The 13364-nt window shown below is 41.4% G+C and overlaps 1 protein-coding gene across 1 annotated transcript; it reads left to right on the plus strand.

The window, feature by feature from the left end:
* Positions 1–377: 377 nt before the first annotated feature.
* LOC104406667 (microtubule-associated protein 4-like) lies at positions 378–10334 on the plus strand (the record flags this gene model as incomplete). The annotated part of the gene is made up of 2 exons (XM_010015723.1): positions 378–615; positions 10269–10334. Coding segments are annotated over exons 1-2 (304 nt in total), but the record flags the coding sequence as incomplete, so codon positions are not given.
* Between the last annotated feature and the right edge of the window lie 3030 nt (positions 10335–13364).

The following is a 13364-nucleotide window of genomic DNA, read 5'->3' on the forward strand; positions in this document are numbered from 1 at the left end:
AAGTCAATGTAAGGTTCTCTTTATGCTGGCCAGATACTGGGGGTCTGACCACCATCTCCTTTTTTTTTTTTTTTTTTTTTTTCTTTCTTAATGTTCTGGTAAAATATCACATGAAATGGAATGTTCATGCAGTACAACCTGATTTAGATGATGTAGCTGTTTGTTTCTGTACTGGTGTGGGGGGGTTTGTAAACAGCTGGGAATTACTGAGCACTAAAGTCAATGTTTCCTGTTGTGTTGTGGCACAGAAGGCACACACTTGTCAACATCAAATTGAGAAAACTTAAAAGGTCTCTTATTAAAACATTTGTTTCTTTTCCTTCTCTTTCTCTCCCTCCCTCCCCCAATCATGTTTCAGGTTGCAAGGGTGCTAAAGCATGGCTGACTTGGATCACAACCTCAGTCTTGCGGATGCTCTGACAGAGCCACCTCCTGAGATTGAGGAAGAAGTGAAAAGGGACTTCATTGCCACACTGGAGGCAGAGAAATTTGATGACATGGTTGGAGAAACAGTAGATAAAACAGACTATGTTCCTCTGCTGGACGATGATGATGCAAAAGCTGGGAGCCAGGAACCAAAGAGCAAACCCCATGCAGATGGTATTCAGGTGGAAAGTAAGTGTCTAAGGCATAATATCAACAAGCTGCATTGTTTAAGCATCAGAGAACTCTTGTAATATTGCTGGGCCTGCTAAAACAGGACTTTTATAGGTTGCTGGGTTTAAGCTGAACAATTTATTTTAAAAGCAATGATTAAGTCCTCTTTCTTGCTTTTCTACTGTATCTTCAGTTCAGTTCTTCAGCCTGTAAAATAAGCTATCATTGCTAGTCTGCAGGAGATGCTATTACTATTTCTGTTAATATTTTGTGGGCTGCCTTGAACTTCTCAGAGGAAGCACTGTTTGAAGTGTGTGCCTGCAACACGTGTATATACAGCACTTTGCATCTCAAAATACTAGAACTGTGCAAGATACCACCGCTCTGAATGATGGTAAATCCAAGGTGTAATGATTGGTGACTAGCTGTTGCTGGCAAGGTCTGGCAGATTGGCGTCTTAAGTGTTCAAGGCCAGGTTGGATGGGACCTTGAGCAACCTGGTCTGGTGGAAGGTGTCCTTGCACGTGGCAAGGGGTTAGAACTGGATGAGCTTTGAGGTCCCTTCCAACCCAAACTATTCTGGGATTCTTTCAGAAGTAATTTTTGCCTTAACCTTGCTGCTTATCAGTGTTTATGAAAGTAGAATGTGTAGAATGGTAATGATCACCGATCAGAATAAACAGAATCTCCAGGACTGCAGAATGGGGAATGATACCACAATCCTTCTGGTGTATTTAAGGTGCTTATTTGCATTGTTTAGAAGTGTATCATGTGCTTTGTAATACAGAAAATGTAGTTTTGAATTTTTCACAGTAACATAGTTCATTACATGGTAACAACCGAGTAGGAAGAATGGAGGTGGGCAAAGAGATTATAGAACTTTGATCTTGGATCAAATCTGATGTGTATTATTATACTCAGCTATGGTACCTCTAATGGTAGGGGGTTTATGTTTTAGCATTGCAAGAAGTGGCAGTAACAGAGAAGCGTGAAGACTTGTTAACACTTTGCATATAGTTTAAGGATGGCTTAAAATAATGCACTTTTTTATCAAAGTTTCAGATTCTGAGCTATCTCAGTACCAGAATTTCTCGACACTATAATGATTGTATAATATTGTTTTAAAGTACAAGTTCCTTAAGTTCTTTCATTCCAGACATGTATCCCTTGAATGTTACCATCATAACGTACTATTTCAAATAACTTCAGGTTCTAGAAGCAGGTATCAGAGGCCTGTTGGTTTTGCGTGGTAATTAAAACTTGCTGAACTGCCCTGTGAGAAACTGCTGGTTTCTGTGGGCAGAGATAGAGGGGTGCTAATGCAGGTTCCTTTTGGGCCAGGCTGCTCATCTGCAGTGCTTGGCTTTCCAAACTTCCCTTCCCCTTCACGGTGCCTTCCCTGGCTGTACAACTGGTTGTTTGGCTGCTTGAGCAGAACTTTCTCCCCTCCAACATAGTAAGGGGGAGGGGGATGCAATTTCTTGGTTTGGAGATTTGTTTTTCCCTTTTTTGGGATAGCTGGAGAACAGCTACAAGCATTATCTAAATCTTTGGCAAGATGAAAACAGGACCCTAACCGAAGAAATTTGACAGCTTGCTGGCCTTGAGTGGCTAAGATAATGTTTTTCAGCTTTCCCACCTTGTACCAGGAGGGGAAGGACTGTCAAGCTCTGCAGTGTCGATTTACTACAGGCCAGTTTCAGGATTTGGTCCTGTTACATCTTGATTTACATCTGGTTTTCCCTAAAGTCATGAGGATACCTATTTCTTCCATGAGATTTAGTTAATGTTTAAAATTGTTTTTTTGTTTTTTGTTTTTTTCTTTAAAAAAAAATGGTAACGCTTAATGTACTTGCCTTTATTGAGGCTATAGAACAAATGAGCCTGGGAGAGCATATTACAAGGCCTTGATGGGGGTATTAAGTGTTGTTCTGGTGTAGTGAACTTTTCGGGAAAGGGCAATTGCTATGTGAAAGACAGCAAGAATTCTATGTCTCTGGCTCCAAATATGGCTGCAGATAGCTTTGTTTTCCTGAGGGAGAAGAGTAGCTTTCATGGATCAGGCTTTTCAGCCTCCGCTTGTTAATTTATTTATGTTAAAAGGAATGGATGTGTTCAGACAGCACTGTCTCCGCTGCTGAGATTGCCTCTCCCCGGTCAGAAGAGGTTTAATCATATGTCCTGTCAGGCTCTAGCTATTCCGTCTCTACTCCAGGTTTTTCTTTCACTTTTTTAATGAACTTGGGAACCAAGTTTAACGATCAGATAGGCTCCCATTATGGACCTGGGTGAACCACATGAGCAGAGAGAGATGGAGAAAAGGAGGGAGATTGTATGGTCACTTACAAATTTGTCCTAGAAGAAAGCTGTAATAACAGTTAACTTTTAAAGTATCATTGGAACAGCAAGGCTTAAGGAGAAAGGGTTTTACTCTTTCTAGCACCTGGCTGGACATAATAATTTGTCAAATTCTGGGGTAATCCTCTTATGACATTGTGGGCTTTATGTAACACTGGAGGATCGTTTTGGGTGTGTGCTATGCTGTTTGCAGCTAGCTTTCCTTATCAGTTCCAAGGCTCCAAGCAGTTCAGAGGATACTGTGGATCCTCCAGTTGAAGTGAATGGAGGCTGTAGTGGCAGTTTTCGTTAGAGTGCTCATGTGCATCCCAAAGTGCAAAGGAAGAGATCTGAAAGGAAAATACTGTGCTTTAACAGATGGCAGCAGTGCTCCTGTGGAATGTTTCAGCTCAAGCGAAGAGCAGTATTGTTTCTGAAATGTTTGACTGTGGTGGTGGTGAGGAATTGTGTACAAAGCCAGGTCTGAGGCATAACTGCTTGTGGCCTTGTACACAGTAAGTGCATGTTCTGCATTCTTGCACTCACTGCTCAAAAACCTGGCAATGAGTCTTAGCTTCATATACAGTTTTTCCATAGGGAAGCCAATACTGAGCATGATGTACAGGATATGAAGTTCGTTTAATTTGCTCTGGGCAGTGGCTTTGGGGTTTGTTTCAAGCACACGTCACCACAAGATGGCTCTGCTGGCGCTGGGAGATGCTGCTGGACAGGCACTGCTCCAGAGCCAGACATCCTCCCCTGGGACGGAAACAAAACAGCTCTGCAGCCTGGAGCCAGGCAAACCACAACGTTTCCCTGTCGTTTTACCTCCCTTTCTGCACTAGGAATAAGTTCCTTTCTTGTAGAAGGCAGCAGCAGGCTTTGCTTTTGCAAAAGAAGGTTTAGACACTCATCACATGTAAAACCAAAGATGGAGGATGTTCCATATACCCCAAAGTTTCAGAGGGATTAAAACCAGTCAGCAATGATGTTAAGATACTTGTATTTTTATCTCCCATGATACATTAAACGCCTTCTCCCTCTCAAAGTCTGTCCATCCCTACTCCTGCCCCAAAGTTGTTAAAGCTTCTCCTGGTATAAATCCCTGTATTTATTTTTGTACAAAACCAAGTATCAAGAGTGATCTGAGTGTGCTCTCAGATCTGTCAGGTGCTTGTGAAACAAATATACTTCAGGAGGCGCAGGTGATCCTGAAGGTGCACTCTGAAGCTATGTGATTTGTATACTCCAGCCCAGATTCCAGCTGCTTTCCCAGCACATTGTGGTCCAGCTGCAGAAACTGCAGGTTCCTTTCAGCACAGGGCCTTGTACCAATCATCTGTCAGGAGCATATCTCAGTGTGAGGGTGGTTTTGGTACTTTTAGTTTAAAGTGCAGATTGTATTGTAAAGCTGCCTGGATCTTGGGTTGAGTTGCTTAACTACATAATATACCTCTATTTCTTCAGGAGGGAGTGCCTTAAGTATTGCCTTAATAAGCTAAAGTTTTCTTTTTTTTTTCCCCATGTTTTATGAACTCAAGTGGAGAAATTAATCTATTTGTTACAGTTCACAAGGCAAAAGTAATCTTTTTCTAGCTCAGTTGCTTTACACTGGTTTAGCATCACACAGGTAATATTTGTGCTCAATTAGTGAACTTGTGGTTCTTTGACATCATGGATTCAATCTCACTGCATACAGCCAGTGATCAGATAAAGTGATTAAACCTTCAAGCACCACCTTCTGATTTCAGAAGCAGAAGAGTGAGGGTGGGGTGAGAGAGGGGTCTTGGTGGCAATGAGTGTGACAGGTTTCCTTCCCTGTCCTTGGATGCCAGACCTGCTGGTGCAGCTGTGCTGCTCTTCATCCTGTCTGACAGTACATGGGTGATTCTGAAAGTTTCGGCATCCTAAAACACAAAGCCAAGCAAGCCTAGGCTTCTATTTAAATTAAAATTCTCTTTTAATTTTCATGGTTAGGGAGAGAAACTTGAGAATTCAAAACTGGATTTGTCATATTGGAATGCCAAAGGGCAAACAAAACTCTTAAGCCTTTTTTTGGTGACTGAGACGGTGAACTTGACTGCTGCTCAGAAGCCATTTTGAGACAGAATACTTAAATTCCTGAATTGAAATAGCTTAAGCTACTTGTTTAAGAGTTATCAGCTAGTTTTGACTGCATGGCACTCTTTTATCAGTGGTTTTGTTCCCTGTTACAGAGGTTTTTTTGTCTAAGCTCTCAGAAAGTTGTGTGCCACTAAGCCTGCGGTCACAAATGTGTGATCGGATGATGAAGCATGTGAAATGACTCTCATCCACAACCTGTTGACCCATGCTGGCCTGCTGAGAGCCCGCTTCGGTTTTTACCCTCTGGTATCCCAAGCATAGTATAGAGCAGGCTGCAGATCTGTCAGTGAAATGTGCTCAGCTGCAGTTATACTGCCGTGTGCACTATGCCAAGTCACTGCTGGAGATTAAGATTCTTTTATATTGGCACTGTCCATTTGCTTGAGATTATCGGTTTAGTGAATGCTGACTTAAATTTGTTTATATAAAAACAATCCTTTGATCCACTAGCCAGATGCAAATACTATCTTGTGATTCTGATAAGGATTATGTAGTTACAACATCTTGACATGTTTTTGTTTTTATGCAATTTAGAAGATGAGGGGAGGAGCCCTGGCCCTGAGAAGATCGCTGGGTACTTTCACACTTGCACTCTAGCTAACTAAAATAAATTTGATTTGCTCTGAAGGAGCTGACTTTCAGAGACATAAAAATAAAAACTACTGGTGCTGGGTGGAGTTATTTGATCTAACCTGATTTTCTGGAAGACAAGCTTATCCCTGCCTGCTTGCAGAGGTTTTTGAGTAAGGTAAAAGCTGTTGCCTCTTATCAGACCTGACAGGTTCCTCTGCCATTCTGGTGGCCGGAGCTTTGTCAATTGCTTCCCCAGGTGTGGCTTTGGTGGCACAGAGGGGGCCTGCTGCAGCTAGCAGGATGCACGCAGGGAAGAGCAGCCAATTTGGTTACTGCTGTGTGTGTTGAGAGGGAGGGGAACCCTGCAACGGCTTTAACTTATTTTGTCCTAATTCCTGTGCTGTTGAAGCAAATGCAGGATTTTCAATATATATGTCTTAACTTCTCTCCCCCCCCAAATGACAGAATATATGGGACTGAATAAGGTGAAACTTCACTGAGGGAATGATTTGTGTTTGTATTCTGGAAGCTGCACACATGTGAGAGCCCTATCAGCTCTGTGGAATGTTAAGCCAGAAACACAGCTGGCTTCTAGCTGTCCTTGTGTTCAGCTATCATAGTGTTTGGTAGGCTTGACTGATGTTTTGGTAGGATTTTTCTGTTTTGTTTCATTTTAAGTTTGCAGAGTCCTTGGTAGGGGAGGGTGGGGTGTCCTGGCTTTTTTCTTTGATGGAAGACAGTTGACTTGGATCACTTGCTGCCTGGGAGAGCAGTTTTAAAATGAAACTTCCACAGATGAAGTGTTCATTTTCTGAATAGCTGAAATGCACTGAATTGCCAGAAGCACCACAGAGTGGCCTGTATGCAGTGCTGAGCTGACCTGAAGTGTGTGTGCACAAACTCCTAGTTCCAAGTGCTACCAGGCCAGTCTTACAGGTGAAAGTTTTGTTTGGTTTTTTTTGTTTTTTTGTTTTTTTTTTCAGTGGAAGCAAGTGCTCAAAGTATGCAGACAGAATTGCAGACCAAATGTGTAATGTGTAGTGTTTGGCCATATTTGTGAGCGAGTTAAGTCCTGTTTTTAATGCATGAATAGTCAAGTGGTGGCATGAGGACAAGACCATGAGACTGCTCTAAGGTTTCTTATAAGGTGCAGCCTGGAGAATAGAAGTCTTCAGGGAGACCTTAGTGCAGTTTCCAGTGCCTAAAGGGGCCGACAGGAAATACAGAGAGGGGCTTTTGACAAGGGTATGTAAAAGTCTGAGCAACCTGATCTAGTGGAAGGTGTCCCTGCTTGTGGCAGCGGTGTTGGAGCTGGATGGTCTTTAAGGTCCTTTCCAACCCAAACCACTCTATGATTCTATGAAATGTTTCAACAGCTCTGTTGTCTGTGCAAGGTGAAATAATCAGGTTCCAGTGAAACTGAAAGTGATACATGATTCTTTTGTCCAAATTAAACCAGCTTGTACTCAAGTTTTCAATTACAGTTTAAGTACTGAAGACATGGGAGTGAGATTGTGGGTCGTGGTAGTGGGGGTTGCTGTTTATTTTGCCCATCAGCAAAAGACTTTTTGACACATTTAGCCTCAGTGAAGACTAGGGAAGACTTTTGAAGCCTCTGTTAAACTGCCATTGTCAGCAACTTCCATTAAACCAGCGTTGTGACACCCATTTGAACAGGACTTAAGAGAACTTATTGCTCTTGCAGTTGGACTAAGCTTCTCTGCTGTTAACTGGAGGGTTCATCAGGACCTGCGTAGCTCTTTAATGTAGTTTCCTGGAGATCTCATTATAAGACCTTGTTACTCCATGGGATACCCAGCGTACCTTTTGGTAACTGTGAAGCTGCATTGTATAAACCATCCCGTTTCTCCTTGCCTGAACTGATGGGTAAATTCAGTGACTGGCAGTAGTTCTCCCAATTACTACTTAAGACAGTTCTACTGTTAGACTAAATACCAGCCCTTGTAAAGACTGACAGCAGGAGGAGCTGGTGTGTTTAACTGCTAAGAAACAGGTCCAGGGATTCCTGTAGTATTTTCAGCTACTTGAAGAGGATGTAGGTGTATGTTTTCCTATAAGCTGTCTGGCAAGTTCATGTTGAATTTTTGTAGAACACCAGGATGAGCCTCTGAAGTAGCTGCAAAGACTTTCTTTTTGCTTTACTGAGGGTTGGATTAACCCTGAAGTGCTGTATCTGAAGTGCTTTTGCTCAGGGAACGGACTACCCAGGCAACTGAATGTGTCTCTCTTTGGGAGTGATTTTACTTTACTTAGAGGATTTTTTTTTTTTTTTTTTTTTTTTTTTAAGCCATTGCCGTGAGTGTTTCTTCACGTTAAGTAGAACTGATGGCCTGAGGAGCTGAACTGCTCTTAGAGCTTGTGCTGCTTGTTATACTTAACTAATACTACCCAGTTTCATTCTTGCAATGACTTGTCTTCACTATTTCACAACTGGAAAATTGGGTAAATGCTTAGAAATTAAGTGGAGTTCATGAAAGAAGATAGTAGAATATATATTTTAAAACTCGGTACAAGGATGATGATTTCAATTAAGGTAATGGCCTTGTAACATTCACCTGTTATGGTGGTCATCACCTACAGAAATACTGTGCTGACAGCCTGCATCCGTAAGAGTACCAGCACAATCCATCTACTTTTATAAGGCACATAGTCAGATCTCAAAGGCAGTAATTTGAAATATATGAAATTCATTAAGCAGTTTGCTTAAGTGTTTGTATTGACCGTCAGCAGCCCAGTGTAGAGATTATGGGATGAAAACAGAATTTCACTAGCGTATTTTGATAATTGGGAAGAACTGTGTGAGTACTAGAACAAGTGTGCTTTTTTTTTTAAATAAAAAAAAAAGTATTCCTTATTCCCAAAGATGGTTTCTAAGCAGCATTTTCAAAAATAATACACACTCGGAGATAGCTGCCTGTTAGCAGGGTGGCTTTCCAAAAGCAGCCCACTGAGAAGACTGCAAAGCCAAGCTTAGGGCTTCATTCTTTGTTTCCCAGTTGCCTCAGCTGTCACTAGGTCTTGTATTGCTGCCATCTTCTCTAAGATCAGTGTGAAAATCCTGGTGCCTGTTAAAATTTTATCTGACAAAGTCAGAACAAGATAGGGTAAATCTTTTAGTGGTAAGTACCTTATATGCTATTTTTTGGAATTGGTGGTCTTCCACCCTGAATTACCATTGTCTAAATCTTTCCCTGCTATCTGCTTTAGTAGTGTGCTGTCAAAGCTGAAATTGAGGTCTTCTGATCCTTTTTTGTAATAGTATTAGGATAGCTTTTTCTTGAGGAAACTTGTCATGACTGAAGTAGACAGATTTTTTTATTTTTATTTTTTTATTTTATTTTATTTTTTTTAAAAGCTGGGGAATTAGTTTGTGCTGTTGGCTCTTGTTCTGCTGCTGGATTCCACTGACAAAAGTGTGCCTCAGGCTTCTTTACAGCTTCCCTTCTTCAGGTGCTTGTACTCATCCCCTCAAGTCTGTTCTAGGGTGACTTACCCTGGCTCTCTCGGCCTTTCTTCATATGAGAGATGCTCCAGTCCCGTAATCATCTTTGGGACCCTTCATTGGCCTCTTTCCAGTAGCTCATCTCTCATGTACTCGGTAGTCCAGTGCTGTACCCAGGACTCCAGATGAATCTCAACCTTGCTGAAGAGAGGGAAAGAATCACCCATTCAGCCTTCTGGCAGTGCTCTGTTCAGGATTCAGTTGATTTTTGCTGGTTCATGTTCAACTTGGTGGCCACCAGGACCCGAAGGGCTCTTCCTGCAGGACCCCAAGGGCTTTTCCTGCAGGATATGCCTTCCAGTGAGTTGGTCCCCAGTGTATGCTGGTGCCTGGGCTTACTCCTCCCTTGGTGCAGGACTTTGTATTTTCCCTTGTTGAACTTCATAAGATTCTTCTCTGCTCACTTCTCCAGCCTCACCAGGTCCCTCTGGACGGCATCACGAGCCTCTGGTGTATCAGCCTCCCAATTTTGCTGAGGGTGTGCTCTGTTGCATCGTTCAGGTTGTTAATGAAGGCGTTATTGACCCCACTGGGGGACACTGCTAGTGACTGGCCTTCGGCTGGACTTTGTGCTCATGACCACCACTCTCTGAGCCTGGCTGCTCAGGCAGTTTCCCATCCACCTCACTGCAGTTGTCTGACCCATGCTTTGTCAATTTGTCTATGAGGATGTTAATGGGAGATGGTGTTAAAAGCCTTAGTAAAGTTGAGGTCAACAGCAGCAACTGCTCTTGCCTCAGATCCACCAAGCCCGTGAAGTTCATCAGCTTGGCTAAGCATCATTTGCTTGAAGGAAGTCCAGAGTCTAGTGCTGGCCCTTAGGAAATCTTGGTTTGAAGTGGTGATATGGGTAGATAAAGAAGCTCCTAGCTGTGCCTTGAGTCTCCTTCATGGGGCTAGAATTTGTGATGGTAAAGCTTTTCCTTTGGATTTGTTGTGCTGACTCAGTGCCATGTGGGTGCCTTAAAATGATTTAAAAAATAATTTTCAGGAAAAAATCCCACCCTTATGTATTTTCTGATAACATTACAGTGTTGTCCTTACAATGTTGTTCTTAAAATTTGCATTAAGATTAACTTCATAAAGTGCTAACATTTTTTTTGTTTTCTTGCAGATACTTCAGCTTCTGGGCCAACAGTTGTAGAAAATGGTGACCATGGAATAGAAGATCACCACACAGGTATGTGCTTCATGCCTGAAGGAAACACATCATTTTCTTTCTTTGTTATTGCAGGTGTGACCAAATGTATCTTCTTTTTGAGTCTTCTTCATAGGGAGTTGATTTTATTTTTAATGCTCTTTTCAGTGAATTTTAAGCAAAATAGACCTTCATTCTCTTTTGTTTGAATTTTTTTATTTGCAAAAAGCCTTGTTCTGAAGACACTGTATGCTTTATCCATGGTCAGTGTTGGGAAGGCAACTTCTAGAGTAGTGGTACCTAAATGGCTCATAGCTGAACTCTACCCTGACCTGTGAGTGTGACTTCTGTTTTCCGTGAGATCAACAGTGACGTCTCTTATGAGTACACCATCTTTTGGTGCAGTTTTTTTTATTTACTACTTAGCTGCTCCTGAAATTATGCTGCTCTGTTTATTCAGCAGCTTCTCCTGCCATCCCAAACTACCCTGCTGTCAATATCTCCTAATACTTGCTTTAGCAATGTCAAATACGAAGTTGAGGTCATCTGAACCTTTTTTTATGCAGCATTAGGTTAGCTTTGTCTGCAAAAAACCAATCATGACTTAAGTGGGCTTTCAAATATTCAAACTTATGAGGCATCTGGAAAATGATCTTTTCAGTCAGCCTGACATGCTGAGGTTAGTCATGGTTTAGCAGTTACAGTTAATGACAAACAAAAGTCCCTTTTATGAGACTTTTTTACCATGAATTGGGTTTCCTACCAAATTCCACCTGAACATATTCAGGATGAGCAGTACCAGCTCTGCAGTCTGTGCAGGAGCCAGCTGGTTGTTTTGGTTTATGGTGAGGAGGGTGTGGGCTTTGACAGACAATTCTGTAGCACCTCTGTTTTCTCAAGGGTGAAATATTGAAGAGTCAGTTGTCATCCTGGCATTGGTAAGAGCTCTTTATTCGATCTCCCTTTTCATGATCTCTAGCTTGGCTTTAGCAGCACAGATTGTTGCTAAGGTGGTTTGGATGTGCATTAGCATCCTTGCTAGTCCATTGGTGTGGCCCCGAGGTGGGGCTGAGTTAAAATGCTGCTGTAACTCTGTTTAGAGGTGAGCAAGCTTCATCTTCTTATTGAGGATGGGAATATAAAAATTGATCTTTGTACTTAATTTGCCATTGTAAATCTGATCAGAAGGAAGCTGTGCATCTTTTAGAATTTAGTATTATACTGAAATTAAGAACACTTCTGAATCTTCCTAAGGGTACTACTTCTCTCTCTTTTAATTATGTATAACTAAATGGAGACAAATAAAATCAGATTTATGATACTCCAGGTATAACTAATTAAATGCATTAGAATATTTTTATTGGACATCTCAATTGTGCTTAAAAAGTATCTTGTTTATTTAATATAGCTTTCTGAAGGATTAACTCTTCACACACTGAATGCAAACAACTTTGATCAAAGTTACTTTCATGTGTCGGAAGCTTTTTAATTTATTAATGTGTTCTATCTTTGTGGGGTAGAGTTGGATTTTTATTTTTCTTGTTAAAGGCTGTCTAAAAGTGACATCAAAGTGGTAGGAACAGCATGTCAAAGGATGAAGAGTCATAGGCATCAAGTTAATTAGGTCTAACAGAATAACAGAAGATTTACACAACACAGCTACTTCATGGACTCTTTATCCCTACCCCTTCTCTGTGGAATACTTGAAACACCTATGGTTATATGTTGGGGAGTGAGGGAGAAACACTGACTTTCAATCAGACAATGGGGACTTTTTTCAGAGTTGAAAAGCAGTTGATGCTCAGCAGAAATACAGGCAATTCTTCCACACCAGGTGATGGACTTCAGCAGTGCCTGGTGCCATTTTAAATAGGTGGTGCTGCCTAAAGCTGTTAGTCCTTGGCCCTAAGCCACCTTCAAGTTTTGGCTGGTTTACTTGCTTTCAGCTGGATCTCTTCCCTAATCTGTCTCTCAAGCTGAAATTGTTCTTAAGGATGTGCAGTGTGGGCCCAAAGCAGAGGTGGGAAACGGAGTAGCTGAGAGACAAGTAAGGAAGGAGATGCTCAAGGTACCCAGCTTTTTGCTATAAAAAGCAGTGTTAAGAGCTACAGAACGAGCTTTTAAAAGCAGAGCTGTGTTTGAGTTGGATTCTGACCCAGACTTTGAGGAAAATATTGGGGAAAGAGGTAGTTAAGCTATTTGAGAATCCAGATGTCTGCTATCTCTCTGTGTAGATCACAGGAAGCATTCCTCCACTATTTTTTTTTTTTTTTTTCTTCACCTGTCAGATAAAATGGTGATGACTTGTTACTGGTTTATTACATGCAACATTATCTACAAACATCTGGTGTATGTGTATGCAGGGATTAGAATTAGTCAGGACTGAAGTCTTAGTGCTGGTTTGGCAGCCTGTGCTGCCTCCTGACCGGATGCTCCACTCCAAAATACCATTAATGTACTAGATGGCATAAATCCAAAACTAATGTCACTCAGGGGCAAACCCCTAGATTAACTGTTGAATTATCTTTATTATAACAGGGATGTATTTAAACCATTGATGCAAGGATGCGTTTAGCTTATTATTTCAGAACGTAAAGAAAAAACATGAACAGTTAACTTTATATTGCCCAAACCTGTGGCTGTGAGGTAGAGAAGACCCCTCTGCACCCATTTGCTTTCCCTGGAACGGAGAGACCAGCCGCTTCTCTGAAGGGTTCAGTTCTTGGCAGTGCTGAGCCTTACATGATGATCGCTTATTTGGCTTGTGGGTTTTGGTTTTTTTTATTTTTGAGAATTGGAGAGCTGCAGACCAGGAGCTCTGGCTCAGGTGCTCAGCACATAGGCTGAAACTCTATTAATTCTATTCTTCCTTATAAGGATGAATAGAAGAGTGGCTGGTGCAGTGTTCAGAGGGAAGCTGTGCATGTCTGGCACAAGTCAAGCGAATGAATCAGTGTGCGGAAATTGTTAATAGCTTATAATCACATATAAATTATAAGTTTGGAAGTTAATATAACTTATAATTATAAATTGTAAGTAATATTATGTATAAAAATATAATTATAAATTCTA

Source organism: Nestor notabilis, unplaced genomic scaffold (assembly GCF_000696875.1).
Source record: "Nestor notabilis isolate BGI_N333 unplaced genomic scaffold, ASM69687v1 scaffold30005, whole genome shotgun sequence".
Taxonomy (NCBI): domain Eukaryota; kingdom Metazoa; phylum Chordata; class Aves; order Psittaciformes; family Psittacidae; genus Nestor; species Nestor notabilis.